The sequence below is a fragment of the Pezoporus wallicus genome, unplaced genomic scaffold (assembly GCF_028554395.1).
Source record: "Pezoporus wallicus isolate ANWC-B61680 ecotype Strahan unplaced genomic scaffold, APGP_CSIRO_Pwel_v1 scaffold_2584, whole genome shotgun sequence".
Taxonomy (NCBI): domain Eukaryota; kingdom Metazoa; phylum Chordata; class Aves; order Psittaciformes; family Psittacidae; genus Pezoporus; species Pezoporus wallicus.
This window is the reverse complement of record NW_026642851.1, coordinates 3037312-3057889: the sequence shown is the minus strand read 5'-3', so window position 1 is coordinate 3057889 and position 20578 is coordinate 3037312. Positions and strand designations below refer to the sequence as shown.

Below are 20578 nucleotides of genomic sequence, written 5' to 3'. Positions count from 1 at the left end.
AAGAGTACAACCTACAGTTGACCACACAGGATGGATTGGCAGCAGTTAAAAGGCCAACAGTAGGCCCAGCAATGGCTATGTCAGTGGAGGATATAATGAGAAGTTAATGTAAAAACTAAAATCGAATGGGTGTGTTTTCTTGTGTGCACATTTAATTTATAAAAGGTTTTGTTTTTTTTTTTTTTTTTTACTTCTAAAGCAACTGATTTAAACAGATTTATGATTTAGGTCAACGTTCTGTAGCCCTCAAGTACAAAAATATAAATACAAACTGTTTAAACAGTATATTTAATGAGATTCTGGCAGTAGTTTGTTTTATCTAACAAGACACATCACGCAACAGGTCTGCCACTGAACTTGCTTAGAGTAAAATCAGCTTCAATATGAAGCTGTTAAGGTATCAAAACCCTGCTTTTTACATGCTAAATATCTTCAGCAAGTGTGCACGTAAACACAGCAATGAACTTAACTATAACAGTAACTAAATACATACATGAAACTCTGTATGTGGAACATAATTCATAGAACTGGTTACAACAAACGAATACCGGCATTTCATTAACTTCAAAATGGTACAAATCATGCAAAACAATTCTAAAAGGTAATGCAAAGAAAGCTACCAGTGCTTGCCAGATGTGTTCAACTAAACCAATATGACATTAAATGAAATATGCATATTTACTAGCAAAGATCTATCGCTATTTCAAAGGAGCAGAGGTAAAATCTTCAGGTTTTGAATGTCAGTTAAACTGCAAAATGCCACTGCTCTTGCTTAATGCAGAAGCACATGCTTAGAAGCCCAGAATTACTTATTCAGAGGAAGTCTGCCAACAACAGTTCTGGCTTCCCTAGAATCAGAGATGCAGCATGGATTAAAAATAGCAGAGATTTGCAAGGATCAAAGGCACCCTAATCGGTTAGCCAGAATGGTAGCATTCCCTTTCTTGTAAGCATGAAGACAGTAATGGGGCAGATAAACATTTCTACAAAGATAGCATTTTAAATGTCATAATTAACTTCCCATTTTGTAAATGCCATTAGCAGACACCAGCTTCTAACAATTTATGTATGATATTAACCTGCAGGATGAACTCGGGATTTTATTTGTCCTGATTTACAAATAAAGACTATTACTAATGTTTAAAAGACTACTTTTACTATCTAAAAAGTTTAACTCTTCTTTTCCAATATTTTACACCTCAGCTGGACTACCATCTCACATTGTTTCAAACATCTAACACTGCTTACTGGAATTTTATAAAAGTTGTACCTCATGTATTAAGCAGCAGGCAATAACAATGGTCTTTCCCAGCACAGCTGCACCTGGCTGGCTACTGAAAGATTGGGAGTATTTCTAAAACACAGGAAAACTCATGCAGTTTGGTAAAGTTTGCTGTCATTTCACAGTTTAAGTTTCCTTTTGTCATTGCACTTCTGTCGATAGTCTTGTTTTTTTTAAATATTATTCTGAATCTGAATTTGAACTAGCAATCTTCTTTTTCTTCTTCTTACCATGTTTCTTGTGCTTCTTTCTCTTTCTTGTTTTATCCTAAAAAAATAGTAAAATTAAATGGAAGTTACTGTATGATACTATTGCCATCTATTAATTCTGTTAATGCAAAATGAGAACACAGAAAGAATATCTTTGTAAAAAGACATTTCAAAAGATATTTCTATAAAAACCTACTGAGAAATCACAGAAAGAAAATTCAGATTTTACCCACTAATCATCACTAATATGAACAGTCTTCAGTTTACCTCCATCATGGTCTGACTGTTTCACACCTTTCATCACTGTCACCGTTATATTTCTTAATCTTTAAAATGTTTTACAGTGCTTTATAGATTTCTGACAAAGTAATAAGGAAGTGCTTTGACAAGCAGTTACACGTTATGCATGTGGGAATAACTACAACGTTTACAGAATTTAAAGTAAGCGCTTATATTTACTGTGCAAAATTAAACTGTTAACTACACTTGACTAGACTCTCCAGAGCTTGCAGCTTGTTTAAAATAAAGTTGAACTGGAACAGGTTGCCCAAGGATGTTGCAAATGCTTCATCCCTGGAAGTGTTCAAGGTCAGGCTGGACGGAGTCTTGGGTGACATGGTTTAGTGTGAGGTGTCCCTGCCCATGGCAGGGGGGTTGGAGCTAGATGATCTTAACGTCTTTTCCAATCCTAACTATTCTATAATTCTAAAACAGTTATGATCTCAATTATAAATATGAATACACTCAATTAACCCTACTGGATTCAGTACTGAGGTTATTATCCTGATCAGTGTAATACAGACACTGAGAGACACAATCCTGTCTTTTTGCAAGCAGAATTTCAACTGGAATTGTTGAGTAGGTGTGATATTATGTAAACAAAACAATCCTCATATAAAAGCTTTGTTTTATACCTATTACACACACAATTCTATGCAAAATATCAAAATCAATCACTAAAAATTTTATGGCAAACAGCTTACAGGATTGTGAAAAAACAAACAAGTTCCATGGAAAATGTGTTTTATTGCTGATACTTCTATCCATATTTTTCAGATGACTAATGTAAACCTTCCCTTCGCCCAACTCATCTAGACAACTGAGATGTCTAATTAGGAACATTGCTGCTGACAGGGGAGAGAGAAAGACATACAGACTTCTTGAGTGGGCATTTAGGATCTCAAAATCACTATACTCCTAATTGAGGAGCTTCAGGTATATGTGATGAATCTGAGTTCTATATAAATCACCACTAAACCTTCCTCTCGCTTTCACCAAATCAACAAAATTGAGAAAAGTAACAGGTTGCTGACAGCTTTTTATCTGGTTGGCAGAAGAACTATACTAATGTAGATGTTGCAATGATTATGTCCTAAAGCCCTTTTCATGGTCTGGTTCAGGGGCTTACCAAGGAAGAATTATACCCAACACTAACAGAGGAACAGCACTGATGTGCCACCTTTAGTTGTGCTACCTTCTACCTTTAATTTTACAATTGAAAAAGTGACTTCAGCACATAAGTAGAGAAATTGTTAATTTAGATTCATGTGACAGTAGACTTTTGCTATAAAATATCTGCATTATTGAAAAATGTGAAATGGAAATTAACCAGGTACAGAATATTTATATCATAAAACTAGAGTAAGAAGGATACTTGCTGTTTTATCTTTATCCTCATTGGTTTTCTTTTTTTTCACTTGCACCTAGAAAAAAAAATCCAATATAATGGGAGAAGAGCTTTGGCAATGCTACTTTACACAGAAGTTTGAGCTTTTGTTGCATATAAATGAATGATGATACAACAGTGGTAGAACAGACTGAACAATAATCCATGAAGAAACACTGGTTATTTCTATTATATTCTAGAATATGCATTATCCTATAAACACCCAATTTGGAAACACGCTGTGCTTTTTATACACAGAATAAGAAAAAACAGAGATACAAAGGTAGAATTTTAGCAATCTTGAAATCTGTCAATGTATTCACTAACATCAGAGAGCAATCTTGCAAAGGACACCACACCAATCACTTAGCCTCATTTCACTGAGTACTTATAAAAAAGTTGGAAATTTTCAAGGAAATGAATTCAGAATGACCTGTAGGTGGTAGGAGCTCCACTGAACAATTCTTACTAAAAGTTTTTACAAAGGAGAAAAATACAAACAACTTTGAATGCGCTGCACTCTTATATCCCAATGTACAGAGCAGAAAAATTTCAACAATATATTAAACGTAAGCTAAATCATTCATTCACTCATGCAATTCAGTAAGCTAAAAGCATTATAATATCTGAAATTGAGGTTTCATACTGACCTCCTCTGTCTGATCTGATTCTGATAAAGATTCTGATGATAAGGGTCCATCACCACGATCGGCTTTCTTCCTTTTCCTGCGGTGAGTTTTGCCTTCCTACACAAAGTAATAGCACTTGTGAGTAAAGCCAGGCCTTTCAAAGTTCCATGAGATTGCTCTGGTGAGCTACTTTTCAACTCCCATCCTCCTCCTTGCTCTGGACCAGGCAAAGTTTTCCTAAGACTGAAGCTGTTTTCTTCCAAGTTCTAAAGCCAGAAACTGCAAAAAATTCTTGCTAATCATCTTTCTGCAAGGTGAAATCACACATCTCAGTTGTGCTATTTAGTCCATTATTGGTACCTCAATCCTTTCCCAAAAGTACTCATGAAAAGTACGTTATAGCCCATTTGACAAATGGGGGATCTTTAGGTAGGGGAAGACCTCTAGTCCCAAAAAGCTCTTTGCTTTCAGAAGATGTGTGAAAGTAGCAGTACATTAAGCGGCTATGTTAGATGCTTCGTCTTCAACAGAAGCTACTCAAAGTTAAAAGACATTCCTGGGAAATTGAAATTCTGTGAAAAACGGATCTAAACTTCAACAGTGGAAGTTCAGGTTAGATATAAGGAAGAAGTTCTTTACTGTGAGGGTGGCGAGGTGCTAGAACAAGTTGCCCAAAGAAGTGGTAAATGCTCCATCCCTGACAGTGTTCAAGGCTGCGTTGGACAGGGCCTTGGGTGACATGGTCTATGAGAGGCATCCCTGACCGTGGAAGGGGGGTTGGAACTAGATGATCTTAAGGGCCTTTCCAGCCCTTAAGAAGAAGGAAGATGAGAGGAAGATGAGGGTGGACTCTAAAAGCACGGTTAATTTACACGAGGTAGAAATAACTAAAATTTAGGTCAACAAGATTGTCTGCATTAAACATAATGGAAGGAAGAAAGTCCTTGGATGTGTGTACAAAATGGTGAGGTGGTGGGAAGGAGACTGTTTTCATGTTCTGAGAAAAGACAGAAAAAAGCAATTTCTCCAAGCCAATACACTTTTCTCTGCAATTTTTCAAAGCTGCCATAAGTACAGTATCTATAATTATGACTACATTTTGATAAATATATCCTCTGCTTGATGTTCCTTAATTTACAGCAATAAGCCAGTATCCTACCAGGCATGCCACTGAAATATCATCACACATATTTTTAGTTCAATGTGACTGCTCAAGATAAAACCAAAAATACTAGAATGCAACTGATCTACTACAGCAGAATATATACTTTTTTTCCATTTACCTTCATAACAAGAACAGACCCAGCCATTTCCACCAACAACAATTACTAAACCAGGAGCTGAATCAACTAAAAGTCTGCCTCAGACTGGGGGTACTGAATACCTTCTGACTGTGTAGTTTTGGACAGAAAATTTCCATAGGTCTAATTTGAAGCACTCAATGTTAAAGAGAGAGAGCATGCTCCATTACATATGTAAAATGCAGTTCTGATACAAGTATTTCAAGAGTAAAAATACCTTCTCTTTTTCATAATCTTCCTTTGACCTTTTCTTTTTTGTGCTGTCCTAAATAGAAAGGAAAACATAAACCATGAGAAAATTATTTTAATCCCAGAAATCCCAGAAGTAGTCTGACCCACTGTCTTTTCCTGCCTATTGAAAGTCATTCTTCAAAGTTGTTCTTCCAAAATATGAAAAAGCCATAATTTTGGTGCAGCTGCTTATTTCCTGAACCAGCAGTGTGAAAAGGTCTGTATAGAATCAGGTAACAGAGTACCTGTAAGTACACGCAGACAGCTTCTAGAAAGGATATCAGCTATCACTACTATAACAACATATAACATGTCTAACATATAGTAGTCCCACGTCTTAATTCTCGATCCATGCCCATCTCTGCTGATTAGGCAGGGGTTAAACAGATATTTCCACTGAGTTTTCAGCCTTTCAGTTATAGCAGTAAGGGTCCTTCTGTGTCCCTTTATGTAAGCAAAAGTTTTCAAATTCCCATTAGCACGAATTCATAGGTGTATGCAAAGAGTGATTCATCACAATTTATACCACACTGAATTAGGTATACACAGAATTTTAACAACTTGCTGTATTACTAATATTTAGGCAAGAAGTACCATTACTATCCACTGTAACACAGTAAAACGCCAACAAAACAGAACAAATTGCCTCATGTATCTTCTCCACTGTTTTGTTTATTCACTATGTCTGTGTATCTACATTGCTCTACTTTCAGAAAAGGAGAAAGACACCCTCAATTTAATATGCATTTAGGAAAGACTCAGTTCTCTGACAGTAAACTACTTGGTCCACAGGTATTTAGAAAGACAATATTCTGACCACTGATATCCTGCAACACCTGTATGTTTTCACAGACAGTGTTCAATTAAACAGTATATTCACCAGAATTTCACAGAACACTCGATTTTTTTTTTTTAAGCGTTAATGTAGTATTAAATGTAGTATTAAAACTAAGTATTTGAGTAGCACACAAGATGCATGTCTGAATTTAGAAAAAAAGCTAAAATTGCTGGAATAAACATGTTCATTTTCTAAAATGATCAAATTCTTTCTGGCAGGCATTTGAGGCAGTGGAGTTAGACTCCTCACTGCATGTGGAAGATACAAGTGCAGCCCAGGTACGATAATGCATGGCTTTAAATTTTGAAGATTAAAAAAAATACTGATATGCAAAAGTCAGAAATGTTTATGTCTTTGTAACACAGCTCAGGAAAACTTGCCAAGGCTAACACACCTGCGTAAGTACCTTGCTGTCTGACTCAGATTCAGAAGCTGAGCTTGCTGAAGACTTCCGTGAGGATCGATACTTCTTTTTCCTTTTCTTCTTCCCTTGCTTTTTATCCTATCCACAAATATTGTAGACAAAAAGGAAAACACAACTCTGAATTTATTCTCACTAAAGACTTACATTAAATGTAAAGAATGCTAAATGTTATCATATTCTCTTGAGGAATAAAGTATACTACAATTGCTTCTTTTAGTGGAGGACCTTCATAACTCTTCTGTATTGAAAAAACAGAAACTGGTGAAAAATCCAGGTTCTCTACATTCTGCTGATTATTTGAGTGTGTGCTGTAAAAATCTCGTTATTTGTAACAAAGATTTTTGCTAAAAAGTAAAAATGGTATGTTTGCATTTTTATTTTCAGATGGGGGATTCTACGGAAATGTTCAGGGAATTCTATGGAAACTGGAATCAGAAATGGATCCCGTTTACAAGCCAGCCACGCAGAATTTGTTGTGTTCATGAAGAAATTCTTCAATAGGTATATATCTAAAATTCACAACTTTATTATATGTACCAAATGCATTAAAATTAAATAGTTTTATGCAAATGAAGACCTCAAACAATATTCTAAAACATATTACCACAATCTGTGTTAAATAAGGGTTGCGAACAAAACATGTTAGAATAAGTTAGTTCTTACCTCATCTTCTGAATCAGATGAACTGCTGGAAGAATCAGAGCTTGATGAAGAAGAGGAAGATGAAGACAACTTGACCAAACACAACAAAAAGTGAAGCTTGTGAGATGCAGCATTTTGTCTGGCAAATAGTCAAAAGTCCATCTAAACACTCCCTTTAAAATTTCTTCATTTGTATAGTGCCATCAATGGAATTTTACTTCCAAGAAGCTGGTCTTACATATTTTCTTAAATAAAATGGTGAAAAGCAACTTCTAACATTTTTCTTTCAATAGTATCTATTTAATGCTCTTTTCTTCCCTTGAAGCAGAAATAAAAAACTCCTTACAAAATGTATGCCACCCCCTCAAATACAAATCAGTTAACAGCTAAATTCAAAATTATATTTCCAAAAGAACTTATATGACAAATAGGAACAACCCCAACGCTTAGAACACTGAAAATTTTGCTCACCCTATTAGATTTCTTCTTTTCCTTTTTCTTTTTCTTAAAAATAGAATAAAACAAATGTTACTTTGGCATCATATTCCTCTGTTGTGCATTTAGGTTTATCTACTTTGATGCTTACTTTTAAAATGTATTTATGAGATTCTGTATTGGCAGCATCAATGATAAATCCACTTCCAAGCACTGACTGTATGAAACTGAAAATAACTTACCTCTTTCTTTTTGGAGGAACTCTCATTTCCACCCAGCAATTTCTCCCTGTGTTTTTCCAGTTCTTTTCTCCAGTTCTGAAAATAAAACCAAACAGAACAGCAACATGAGTGTCATTTCCAAATAGCTTTGTTTAAGAGACCTTTTTTGAAATCCTGTCCTCTACCTGACATCATAGTTTTTACAAAAGCCACAGAAAATAAATGACATATAATGTTAACCAAGGCTATAATGCATTTGATTTTACAGAATATTGATATTCATTGAAACACCATGTCAGTCCACACCTTAATGTTTAAGTTTTTTGGACTCAAGAGATTGTCACTTATCTTGAAAGTCATCAACTGCGATGTATCACAGTGTTCATTCTAGAGTACTTTGGGAAGCCAGGGGATGCTACCAGAAAAACTGCTATTTTGTATTAGATTTAAAATCACCTGGAACAAAATTCAAGTCAAATTCTTCAGACCATTCTTCAATGTATGGGTATGTCTAGTGTCTATTCTAGGCCCTGTCAGTGTCAACAATGATACACATATCTTCATAAAAGGCTCTTATTTTTGTTAGGCCAAGCACACACTGCATGGACAAAAGTCTCCTCTTATTCCTCCTTTTCAACCCCTCACAAGATCTCTAGGTCTGTCTAAAATCCCCTCTTCATGAGCTCTGAAACATCCAGCCCACACCCACCAGACTGAAAACCTGCTGGCTTCAATCTGCGCTTTTCCTGCTTCCTGTGTCAGACCCATCATGTGCTCCCTCCTTTTTTACTCTTATTCTGATCCTCCCTTTTTGTCACAATGAAGCTGTATTGGTATTGTATTGGCAAAGCAACAATAATCCACATATTGTGCTGAAGGGACAGAAATAGCAGGAATTAAGTAAGATTATACCTGTGCAATGCAGTATGATACACAGATCCCTAAGTCAGCATCCTGTGAATCTGCTGAACAGTGCTGCTGAGGCCCAGACACAGTGCTGTGTGTTATGCTTTCTCACAGCCCAAGGTAACATCTGTGCAATATTGCATACTTTGATATACCAGCTACCCACAGCTACCCCAGGGGTCTCTAACAAGAGCTTCTACTTTATCAGGCAGGTGCTCTCTTCAAACTATTTTAGCTAGTGTTACGTTGTAAGTAAAAAAGCACAATGTCTGTAAGTAAAATAGGAGACAGAACCTCATTCAGAGACTTGTAACCTTTTCAACCATTCACAGATTTGTTCTTAGGAGCTTTAAGGCCATTTCACCACTTCCTGCATCCCTTTGCACCCTTCTGCCATACTGAAAGGCTGTTATCTTCTATTCATGCCAGTTTCCATTACTTCACATTAAAGCAAAGATAAAACAGGAAACGAATACAATAAAATACTAAACCAAACTCACCAAGCTAAAACTCAAGAGTGCTGAGCAACTGATCCTCTCAGAATAGCACCCCACGACCCTCCAAGTACTGGTATATCTTCTTAGGCAAAAAGGTGTAGCAAGAGTACTACAGGAGCTATGCCCTTCCTGTAGCAGAGGGGCACCATCTACTTCAACCAGAAACTCACAATGATGAGAAGTACTGCTTGAACCTCATCTCAAGATACCAGGACCCAAGAAGGAACAGGAACTGTTAAATTCATTGTATACCAATTTCTTCCTATGTTTACAACAGGAGTTATACGTGAAACTTTCTTATGCCGCACTGCTCTCCAGCAGGTACTGAACACAAGCATCAGAACAGCTGTGTTTATAGCAGGGAACTAGCATGGAATGTAATCAGTTTAGGATGAGTGCGAAAGAAGTACTTTATATACATATCTGTACCCTGAAGGCCATTCTTTGTGCCTTCTCCCACATTAACATTATGCGTACATTCCTTGCCAAAGATGTCTGTTCCCAGTAACAAATTCCCTCTTTTCAACATATTTGGATTGCGTGACCTTAAACAAGTGAAGATTAGCACAACAGACTTTGGTTTATCATACCTGAAAACACAGGAGTTTCATTTATTAATATAAACACATGCATTTGTGTAACTATATTTACATTTATGAAAAGTCTAAGCTTTACTCAGCAGCAATTTTCAAAAATTTTAATATAATGTTTCTCTGAATTGAGACTTAGCTCTTACTGGTTAAATGGTAACCTTAACTTCTGATATGAATAAATCAAAACATTTACTCATTAAAAGCTTCAGTGAAGTGAAATATTATGGGTAAAAAGTAGCATATAAAGAAGAATCTAATATTAACATTACCAACCTCGTTCATCTTTTCTTCAAACTCGGCCAAAGCCCTGGATCCTTTCTTTTTCTTTTCTAGTTGCTCTTTCACTTCTTCCCTACATAAAAGAAAATGACAGATCATGATTTTCACAATTAAAAATACCTTCTTCAGTGTCTAACTTTTCATAGTTTTTTTTGAAGTTTAGCTTTGGCTGAACTTTCAACAGAAAGAAGAATGAAAGCATCTTTGATGTTATGCATACGGTAACTTAAACCTAATAACTTAAGTACTGTAGCTAAATTCCTCTGAAAGATCTAAAGCTAACTTTGCAATTAGATAAATTGTTCTCTAATGTCTTACGAGAGGAGGCAAAATGGACAGAATGTAAAATAAGTTGTTGATAACATCTCAAAGTGATGACTTTGCTGGGTATGATAAACTGTGCTCTAATAATAGACCAGCTAAATGTTTTGGTTTGGGTTGGTTTTTTTTTTGAGATTACTTTGTTTAAGAGCTAAATATATCAGCATGCTGTAGGTACTCGGATTTGTGACAGAGGTAAAGCAACCAAAGTTTTCCTCTTCTGAGAAACTGTTGCCAAAATATTTAAAGACAAACGAGAAATATGCATTTTAAAATGATATACTGTTGTTATTAAGAGAGGGGATTGAATTCATTTTTAGAAAAGAACACTTTTGCCAGACAACGAATCTTTGAAAATCTGTATCTGGGTATTCAGAGAGGAAGTGGGTACAGTGTCGTCTCAGACAGAGGGAACAAATCTTCTACTCCAAAGGTCAGAAAGGCAGAAAAGTATTGCTACTTACCATGTTGGTCTTGGCCTGTTCAAGTAGTCTTGTATTGTTGGTCCTGAATTTGGGGCAGGACCTCGTGCTCTGGCCATAGCTATGGGATTCATATACGCCTTTAATATTAAACAACAAAAAGAAATATAAAACTTATCAGCTATGCTGCGATACCAAAATCTGTCCTTTTTGTTCTTCACATTTATCCCCACTCCCTGACAAACAATTCTGGCTTGTTTCTGCAAATGTACACTATTTAACTAAACAAAGTTGATTTGGTCTGGCAAAGACTCAGGAGCTTTCAATGCGAGTTATAGTGTAGCAGAAAGAACTCACTTAATAAAGAGACCATGTTCCTTTCAGTAATTCCCCTCCCTGAGCAATGCTTTTGCAAACTGAGGACAGTATCCCGATTGCTGAAATATTCTTTTTTTGGGAAAACATACTTAAATTTCAGCTCTCACCCTCTGGGACAACTGATCCTATGTCTTTAAAGTTCTACTCAAAATTGATGACAGTAGATTCCACAAATTCTACATAAAGTTTCTTGCTGTAACACCAAAGCAAGCAAGTGGTGGTGCTTGGCTACAATTATGCATGTATGAAGATTCTGTGATTTAGGGCTATTTTAAGAAGGAAAAAACCCCACTGTTATGAGGTGTTCCATCTTTCAAATCCACACATCCTATTCATATTCACTCTTAAAATGTAATAGGTTATAAAAAAATCAATTTAAATCTTAGATTCCGCAATCCACCTCAGCAGTTTATGGAAAAACTCTAATCTAGCAAACAGTTCATTTTTTTTTAATGCCAATAATATTTCACTCTTGTAAAAAGGAGATACATATCCTCCCTTATGTCATGAAGTTTTGTCACTACGCCATCCCAACACTTCACAATTTACTTTTGCAAAGCATAACACACGCTGTTCTTACTGTCTGTAGTTTGGAGATGAGAAAATAAAAGTAAAATCACATAGTAAAAACAATTACTAACTTTGGTTGCCCAATCTGAGACAATGTTTTAAGGAGTACAACATTCTGCAGATTGAAGGTAAAGCTTCGACTACATGTACAGCTCTTATATGTCTGACACTGCCTTTTATCAGTCCATAAATTAAGCATTCAGAAGCCACCATGCACAGTAAATGACCATTTGTGACAGGTGCCAAAAGCAGCAGCTGCTGCCTCCCTCCCCTCTTGCTCCCTCAACTGGAGCAGCAGTGGCCACGGCCACACCAAGTTTCTGGACTGGGATCAGGCTGGTGACTTCAGCTCTTCTGGCTACATTTAGCCCTGGAAGAGGGTCTCTGGGCTCTGTCTGGGATGGGCCAGAGGGCAGCACTCCCCACATGGAGTTTGATCAGCTGGACCACATTGAGCAACCCAAGGACTCTTTGAAATGGACCATTTTTTGACTCAAGCTGACTCTGCAACTCTTAAGGGTGACATATGCTGCCATTTCTTGGGGCTTTGCTTTGTTGAATTCATACAAACAGACTAAATAACATGGTCAGGTAAAGCTGAGGTATTCAAATTTAAACCAGTTTTGTCTCACCACCTAAGCTTGGAATCTTCTTTTGTAGCCGGCTGGCTATATACACTCAAGTAGTTACAGGACTTAAAGATACATATTCACATTATTAACCCTAACATTTTATTATATCACAAATCCACAAGTAAGTCAATATTCATTTGAATTCAGCTGCAAGTAGAAAAGGTATTCCTCTAGCAGTGCAGGAAAACAGTATTTGAACACTTTTCATTAAACAAAAGCGATTTCAATGTACTAGACTGACTAGACAACAGAAATGTAATTTAAGAATTGGCTTACTCTAGAGAGTAAAGTGCATCAACTCTTTTTGGTTACCATTTCAGAACTTAGATCTAAAGCTCTATCTTCTCATGTAACTATTATTCCTAAAAACAAGGTCTCCTGCTGCTCTTAAATAAAAATTAGCTACTTTTTCACCTGAGCTTACCTGAAATGAACACCCACCTGCCTCCCAGCAAACCTCCCTACCTGCAGAAGAGGCTATGACTGTCAAATGTTGTTCTTCTACTTCCTCAAACTGACCCCAGGTAACTACCTAGGAAGGATCCTCTGTTCAGTGGCTTGCTTTAACTTTCCAGCAGCAAGCACATGATGACTGTTTCATGGTCAGGAAATTTATGTTTTAAACCACATTCTTATAATTTCGAACAGGTTTATTTATGAATAATCATTTTGCCAATAACCATTTCTTAGAAGTATTTACAATACTTTGCCAAACTGCATGTCATGAGCCAGAGAGAGCACAGAAATGCTTTCTCAGTAAAGAAAGTGCTTGTCTGCACATTAATTTTCTTCTGCTGGCATTTTGCTCAGCAGTTATTACAAGGTATTTTTTATATAGCTTTCATGCTCCTGAAAAGCACAAGCCACCTTCAATCAGCTTGGATTCTCTGGGCAAGCAACACGAACTACTACCACTTTGAGAGCGTCCTGCAGATGTAAAATCCCCCAGATTAATTTTCCATCTCCAAATAGTTAAAGTGATGGTATATTTTAAGAAGGGACCTGGGAAAAAAGTGACAGGTAGAAAGTTCTATGATCACAGAAGAGAACCAAAGGGTCCTATAAGTTGTCTGAACTAGCAGCCATCATGGCATAACAAACCTTACGTAAGAATGTAAAAATTTGATGGCATAGCTATGTGCATCCCAGCTGCCCTATGGGAAAGAAAATTAAGAATAAATAACTGGACACCCAAATCCATTACAAGAGCAATACTTTTCAAGCATTGGCTGGGTTTTGCAGTCTAACACTGTCAGCTCTTTCTCAGTAGATTCCATCATTTTGGTGCCTCAATAAAGCAATCACAACTATCCATTTGTATAATGTGTATGTCTATCGTGTCTATTAAATATTATTCCACCAAGGTAAGCAAAGACTTCCCCTGAATGGATCCGAGCATGAATTCACAGTACACACCAGAAGGAAAGAAACAGGGAAAATAAGAAGTATTATGTTTTTTATCATAAACCTCATTAACTGTAAATTTACAATGCCTACATGAAACATGAGCATAAGGTGAATGGCTAACTGGTACAAAAAAGTTTAAAGTAAAATACTAGGAGGAACGAATGTGGTGACAGTATAAAATCAGGCTCTGCAATCAGGTGTGTGTAAGTGCATTTCTGGCCTTCTGAATTGCTGTCTCCCGACGTTAGCAGTGCTCTGCATAAAGCCACATTTCCAGTTGCTCAGATACAGCTGAACGCCAAGTTTAAGGCAATGCGGCTCAGTAAGGACCAGAGCTACTTCAGAGAATGCTGCAACTCCCACTGGGAACATTTTATTTTTGCAAGGACCAGGCCAGCATCTCAAACATCTTCACCTGCAGCTCACAAGGCGGGCACCGGTCACGACCACAGCCGGATTTAACAAGGCACCCACAGCCGCTCGCCTCACACGGGACCCCCGGCACCCGAGCCGCCCGTTCCGACCGGGCGGGGCCGCAGGGCACTGCCGCCTTTGTTATCTGGCGGTACGAAGCTCCAAGGCCGGCCGGGCCCCAGCCCCGACCCTGCGTAACCGGCCGGCCCTCAAGTGCCTTCCGCCCGCCGCCACAGGGCCCCTCTCCCCCCATCTGCGGCGGCCGAACCCTTCTGCCCTCCCCGCAGCGCCTGGAGCACGGCAGCGGGCCGGACAGGCCGGACAGGGCCGGCTCGGCCGCCGCCGGGGTGCGGCTGCCAGGGCTGAGGCGGTGCCCAGCTCCACACAGCTTCCCCTCCCGCGCTGCCCGCGTCTGTGGCGGATCCCAGCAGCGGCCACCCTGCCGCCCTGACTCCCGCTGCTGCCTCCCCGCCGGGCTGCCCGTGTTACTCACCACCCGGTTGTCCCGCTTCCCCATGGCGCCACCAGAACCCCTCTCCCACGCCCGCCGTCGTCGTCTGGGCCCGGCTCGGGGCCCCTTCTCCGCGCTCGGAAAGCCGCGCCGCAAGCGCTTCGGCCCACCTCGGCTCCGAGCACCCGCCGAGCTGCGGAGAGCGGCGGTAGCCGCGGCCACGCAGCGCCGCCTGCCGGAGCCGGGGCGTCACCGCGCCCGCAGCGTCCCCTCGCTGCCGCAGCCGTTAGCGCCCCGCCTCTGCCCCACTGGCTCCGCGGGCCCCTCCGCGGAAAGGCGATGCCGCTCAGCCAGCAGGCGTGAGGCGCTGCTGAGCGCCGGGATGGAGCGGTCGGAAGAGGAAGGGCGTGAGGGGGTGATGAGGGGAGGGAGCTGTAATGCAGGGCGCCGGCTGGGGTGGCGGCCATGGCCGCGCAGGGTGAGCGTTGTTGTGAGTGGCTAGCACCCGGCCTGCCTGGGGGAAGATAAAGCTCGGCCGGCCCGTGGAAGGGTAAAAACTCTGAGAGACAAATGCGTGCACTTGTGTCCCTCGCGGAGCACCCGTCTGGAATAAACACCCCGAGAGGGGACGGAATTCCGTTGTGAGAGGTTTTTTTCCCCCTATTGATGTACCTAGTCACAGGTGGAACAGCAGTGTTTCTTTTTTCCTTCAGCCGGTGCATAGACTAAGGTATTGTGAATTAGCAGCCTGTCCTGGCATAGGATTCTATGAAATGGGGCTCTGTTTGAAAAGTAAAAAAGGAAAAAAGTGCATATTAATCACTTACCAGTAATCTGCACTCCGAAATAAAGAACACAGTAATATTGACAGGGTTATTATTGCCTTAGGTTAATGGAAATGATGAGAGGAACCTGGGAGTTACCAGCATCTACCAACTCAGAATTTCAAGTGTCCGTTTCTTAAAGAGTTACCATTACAAATCACCATGTTAGTTATAGCTTTGTAAAAATGAAGTAATTGCATGTTCCTACATTATTCCTACAAAACACAAATGAGCTTTGCTTCTGCAATAGCATTGCTGTGTTCATCCTATTTGAGAAGAGCTGGAAAAATCTGTGAGCCCATGGGGGTTTGTGATACCACGTTCCTTAGTGGTATCCAAGAGCAGGCTGCCAGGAACTAGAAGAAAACCAAGAAGGTGACGACAGCAGAACTGCAGCTATTGACTGCTGAAAATTGCAACGTGGTGTGTCAGGGAAGGGATAACTTTAAATCCTCAGAAAATGGTTATGTCCTGAAACAAGGACAGCCGCTTTGGTAATGTGTCAGGCCCAAGTTCCCACTGAGCTGCCTGTGGTGCTGCAGGAGTACACTGATGACAGAAGAAACAAACTGCATTAAAATACATACAAAATAAGATGAGGATTATTACTAAATGTGTCATGATAATGTTTGCGAAGCATGGGGATGTTCTCACCCTGGGCACACTTCCCAGATGTGGGCCATTTTAGAGCACCCCATTGCAGTCTAGTTCTAGGTGATTTATGCCACTGGCAGGCACCCACCTGTGCAGGCTGTCCCCAGCACTGCTGCAGCCCTTGGTGGCACAAGGGTGGCACTGGGTGTAGAGGGTGCCCGGTTCTGTCTGTCCATCCCTGTCCCTGCAGTGACATGGTGGCAGGACTGCAGGTCCCTGTGCGCTTCAGCTCTGCTGCAGCAGCAGAGGCAATACCTGAGCTGTGTCAGGTCTGCCAGGACAGAATTGCCTTCAGAAATGGGAATTGCGAGAGTTTATTCATCCAGCGCTTTGCACCGCGAGGCTGCAAATCGGAAGATGTGTCACTGCGGGAAGGCAGGGGTGCGGGTCCCTCTGCCTGTGGAGGCAGTGGGGAGCGGGGAGTCCTCCCCTGCGCACTCTGGGGTATTTTAATTAAACTCCCATTAGCTTTTCTTCCTTGGCTGTGAAGGAAGCTCGGGAGTCCAGCCAGAAATCCAGCCAGCTAAGTCAGATTGCTAAAAATGGATGAAAATACTTAGGGAAGGTCTTCTGAGTGACAGGAGGCTGGAAGATGACCTTGGTTACTGAAGGGGGAACAAAGCAACACGACTGAGGGGTGTAAAATGAGGAGTGTCACAGACACTGTAAATCCTGCTTTCTGCGTGTCAGTAAATGGCAGGCAAATGACAAAGGCAATGTGTTTAAACCTTTTAAAATGAACATTTGTTTCTATGGTGCTCATAAGCATGTGACATCTAGTGTCATTAGACAATTTTGAGGCAAAGAAAGAGGATGAGAACATTAATGTGAATAATAAGAAGAGTAACATTTTTGCTTATTTCTACAAGGTTGTTAGTATTCTGCGTAATGCATTTCTTTTTAAAATGCAATTTTCACTTCCCTAAGTGGGTTTTATGAACTTCCTGCAGGGGTAAGTCACCTTCTCACAGACGAGGGCAAGGAAAAAAATACCCGTATGAAGAATTTTTCCTGTAATTGTCCACAGGCTGTTGGATTTTCTTCTGTGGTACCTTGCCCTGAGCACTGTCAGAGATAAACCACTGGATAGTATCCAGATCTATATGTTAGCTCCCACTTAATCTGTTCAATAATTGCACAATTTTCTCCCCTTTTCACAATGCATCAGCTGTGGCAAAAATGGGTATTTATGATGCTGACTGTTCCCAGCCACAGGCCTAACTGCAGCTGATTTTGTTTCTGGACTGCTGCTTGTAATCTTACAATGTGCTTAAAGCCTGATTTGCAATGTTACATGAGGTAAAGGTGGCTGCTGTTTCTATTTAATGCTGTGTCGCACCTGCAGCATATGTAACTATGATTTGTAAAGGACTTTCATAGCTCCTTATAGTTTGTAGGGGCAGCACCAAGTTTTGCTTCCGAGTTACAAAATCCTTTGTGGTGTGGTAAACTTTGCAGTCATTTCTGCCTAGAGCATTCACCCAGAAGCTGAAATCTGGATGCTTGAGCGAACAGTTTTTAGGTTTCTATGCCTGGTGGCTCATTGGAGGCCTCATCAGTAGAAACTACCTGATGCTGCTCTAAAGAGCTCGTAATGATCCTTACAATAAGCTGAAGCTTTGAGTTGTTTCAGTGAGGATTTTTTGGTTGGTTGGGAGTGAAGACAGGAAATATGCATCTGGTTTTAGTTTAATGTTGTGTCATTCTGTGTTTGACTCAAGACATGCACTTTTACCATTTCTGTGGTACTAGGTACAGCAATGTTACTAGTCATATTTGTAGTCAATCAAGACAAAACAATCATCAAGTGTGCTCAACTTCTTGAATGAAGGAAAATGAAGGCAGCAGAATCTTTAGGAACACACAAATACCACACATATTAGTGCAAAAGCTGAATCAAGTAACATCTGGGGAAAATACCGCATTTCAGGAATGACCGAGAGCCAGTATAGCTGAATTAAAGCACAAGTGGCCTAAACCAAACCAAAGATTTCAGTAAAGAAACCAGTGCTGAACCATACAGCGTTCACAGCGAGTGCACTCTTGTTGCGCCTTTGAAAGAAAAAGGGATCACTCAGTTTTGTATGTTTTTTAAATGCAATTCATCCTACATAAGCAATGAAGTAACTCAGAAATGAGAAACCAGGACAAATGTGGTTAGATTTCCCTAAAACTAAAGGTCTATGTATGGGAAGGGTGTGCACGTGCTTATGGTCCTTTGTCTGGTTGTGTGTATGTTTGTTGATTCTCTAGAATACCCATGGTGCTGGGAAAAACACTTGCAAACAGAAAAACTAGAGAGCAGTGTTGCTAATTTTCTGTATTTAATATACAATACTTACTGCATTTGTATTCATTTTACATTTTTAGATAAAAGACAAATACAGCTAGAAAGGTGAAGTAAACCTCAGGAAAGCAGTCTTAAATACAAAACTAATTTTTTTTTGCCTTTTTACTTTCCAATAGTTCGGGAACAATTAAAAAGAACTTGACACCATGAAAATTTTTATTATATTGATTTTCATTCTGAACCCTCAGCACCCAACAATAAATACACAACTTTGCTTTTCTTGCACTGCCAGCAGCAAAACGTTCAGTTCCAAAGGACTGTAATTCTGATATAATACAATAGTGATAACCTTCTGTGTGCCTTAATTTAATTTTGCTGTATTGACACATGATTATTTTTGCAGTCGACCACCTTTACAAATGTGTAAAAGCAAAAAAGTATGTTATATGGCAAGGTGCATGCTCTGGTGAACTTCAATGCAGTCAACATAAGATAGCCCCAGCTTAGGGTGTTCTTAAAGCAGAAAGCCCCAAGGGGTGCAACAGGGAACACAGAGCAGGCATGCGGTTAGCTCAAGGGGCTGCTGCGTTTGAAAGCTTGCAAAGGGAGCTCTAGAGCTTCCAGCGTGGCTACATGATTTCCCAGCCACTTTGTAGAGCAGAAACATACTTTTCCCCAAGGCGGATACGGTAATCAGCAGCTGTGCAAGAAGAGGAGAGAGAGGCTGCAGGATTTCATGGACAGTAATGGTGCAAGGCCTTTGTATACCGGAGTTTGCACGTTGTATCCCCTTGATGGCATATTGGTGACCAGAAGGTAAACCAGTATATTTGAGTAACAATTCATGAAGTTACTGTTACATTTATCTGTACCTCTGTAGGTGATACTGTGTTTTCACATATCGGTCATTTGAAGGCTGAATGCAAAGAATGTAAAGAACACTGAATAGTAACTATTAAGCACACAGAATAATAATAATAAAAAAAAGATGCACCTTTAAAAGAAACAGTAACACACGCACCTTTTCATGTTTGTACCCTGATTAAAAGAACACCATGAAGTTCAAGTATGAAGTGATACAGTGAAATCATGTCCTGTGAGTAGGTATCAATGGTAGTCTAGGTAGTACAGTCTGCGTTTTAGGTAACTTTCCACCTTGCAAAATAAAATCCTACTGGATGTGTAGGTAAAGTGACTTGAAATGTTAAAACTCAGCATGCCAGCTGTTCGGCTGGTGTAAGCTGACAGAACACTGTAGAAGTCAACAGGACTGTGCTGATTTTCACCAGCTGATTATATGCCCTAAGGTGAATGAAACAAAAAGTATATTCAAAACTGCTTTGCATGTTTGCCTTGAATTACACCTCCAGAGCAAATCCTCTTTTATTACAAAAAAGGGGAAGAAAAAGAGAAAAAATTAAGCCAAACAGCATTAGAAGCTGTTTTAACTTTCCAAATGTTTTTTATGTTCTTTTTTTTTTTAATGTAAAATCATACTGAGAAACAAAGGTACAGAGATGGACTTTGTTTGCTAATGGATGTTGGCCTGATGTAATATGAATGAAGGTAGTCTGGACATGTCTCAGAAGCTGTCCTCACTGTTCATAGTATTCTGTAAACCTGAAACCCCATGTTTTTATTTTCTTTTGAGAACATAACTTTTCTTGCAGATTCTGAAACCAGTGTCCCATGAGAGTTACTAACAGGCTTAACTTTCTACATGTCTTCTGTTAACTTCAGTGGAATTTGTAACATGTAAGGTAGGCACAAACGGAGTGTCTGGAGCAGTACGAATTGAATCTTATTTCTGGTACATTTCCGTACCAGCATCACGCTTTTCTCCACATGTCCCGATGCCACTAAGAAGTGCACTTCTGAACTCTTGTATAAAGAAGTAATGAATAGAAATGTTGAGAGAAATAATGTTACTTGAGTTAAGATTTTTATCACACATTACCATTTATATAGTATTCTTGCTGATTTACTAAGCTTAAGTATTTTCATATAGACCTGAGCTGCCTGACGCTGGAATTTGTAGACTTACAAGGTCAAATTCTTGGCT

At 39.6% G+C, this 20578-nt stretch overlaps 1 protein-coding gene across 3 annotated transcripts; it reads right to left on the bottom strand.

Moving 5' to 3' along the window:
* Positions 1-261: 261 nt before the first annotated feature.
* On the bottom strand, positions 262-14883 carry FAM133B (family with sequence similarity 133 member B). 3 transcript variants are annotated; one of them, XM_057432724.1, is made up of 11 exons: positions 14791-14883; positions 10939-11036; positions 10148-10226; positions 7900-7974; positions 7694-7726; positions 7244-7312; positions 6563-6658; positions 5305-5352; positions 3808-3903; positions 3150-3194; positions 262-1549 (listed from the first exon to the last, which is right to left on the bottom strand). In XM_057432724.1, exons 1-11 carry the CDS (start codon positions 14812-14814, stop codon positions 1463-1465), a joined length of 750 nt encoding a protein of 249 aa, XP_057288707.1. In that variant the 5' UTR covers positions 14815-14883; the 3' UTR covers positions 262-1462. The 3 variants fall into 3 exon arrangements, with proteins under 3 accessions (XP_057288707.1, XP_057288709.1, XP_057288708.1); XM_057432726.1 differs by lacking the exon at positions 3150-3194; XM_057432725.1 differs by lacking the exon at positions 7694-7726.
* Positions 14884-20578: the final 5695 nt, after the last annotated feature.

Bases quoted from the DNA above. Each gene is read 5' to 3' on its own strand.
- FAM133B (XM_057432724.1), bottom strand. From the start codon at position 14,814: ATGGGGAAGCGGGACAACCGGGTG. The intron at 10,227-10,938 runs GTAAGTAGCAAT...TCTTTTATGTAG, and splicing joins AACAGGCCAAGACCAACATG to GGAAGAAGTGAAAGAGCAAC. The intron at 3,904-5,304 runs GTATTTTTACTC...TACTTTGTGTAG, and splicing joins AAGATTATGAAAAAGAGAAG to GAAGGCAAAACTCACCGCAG.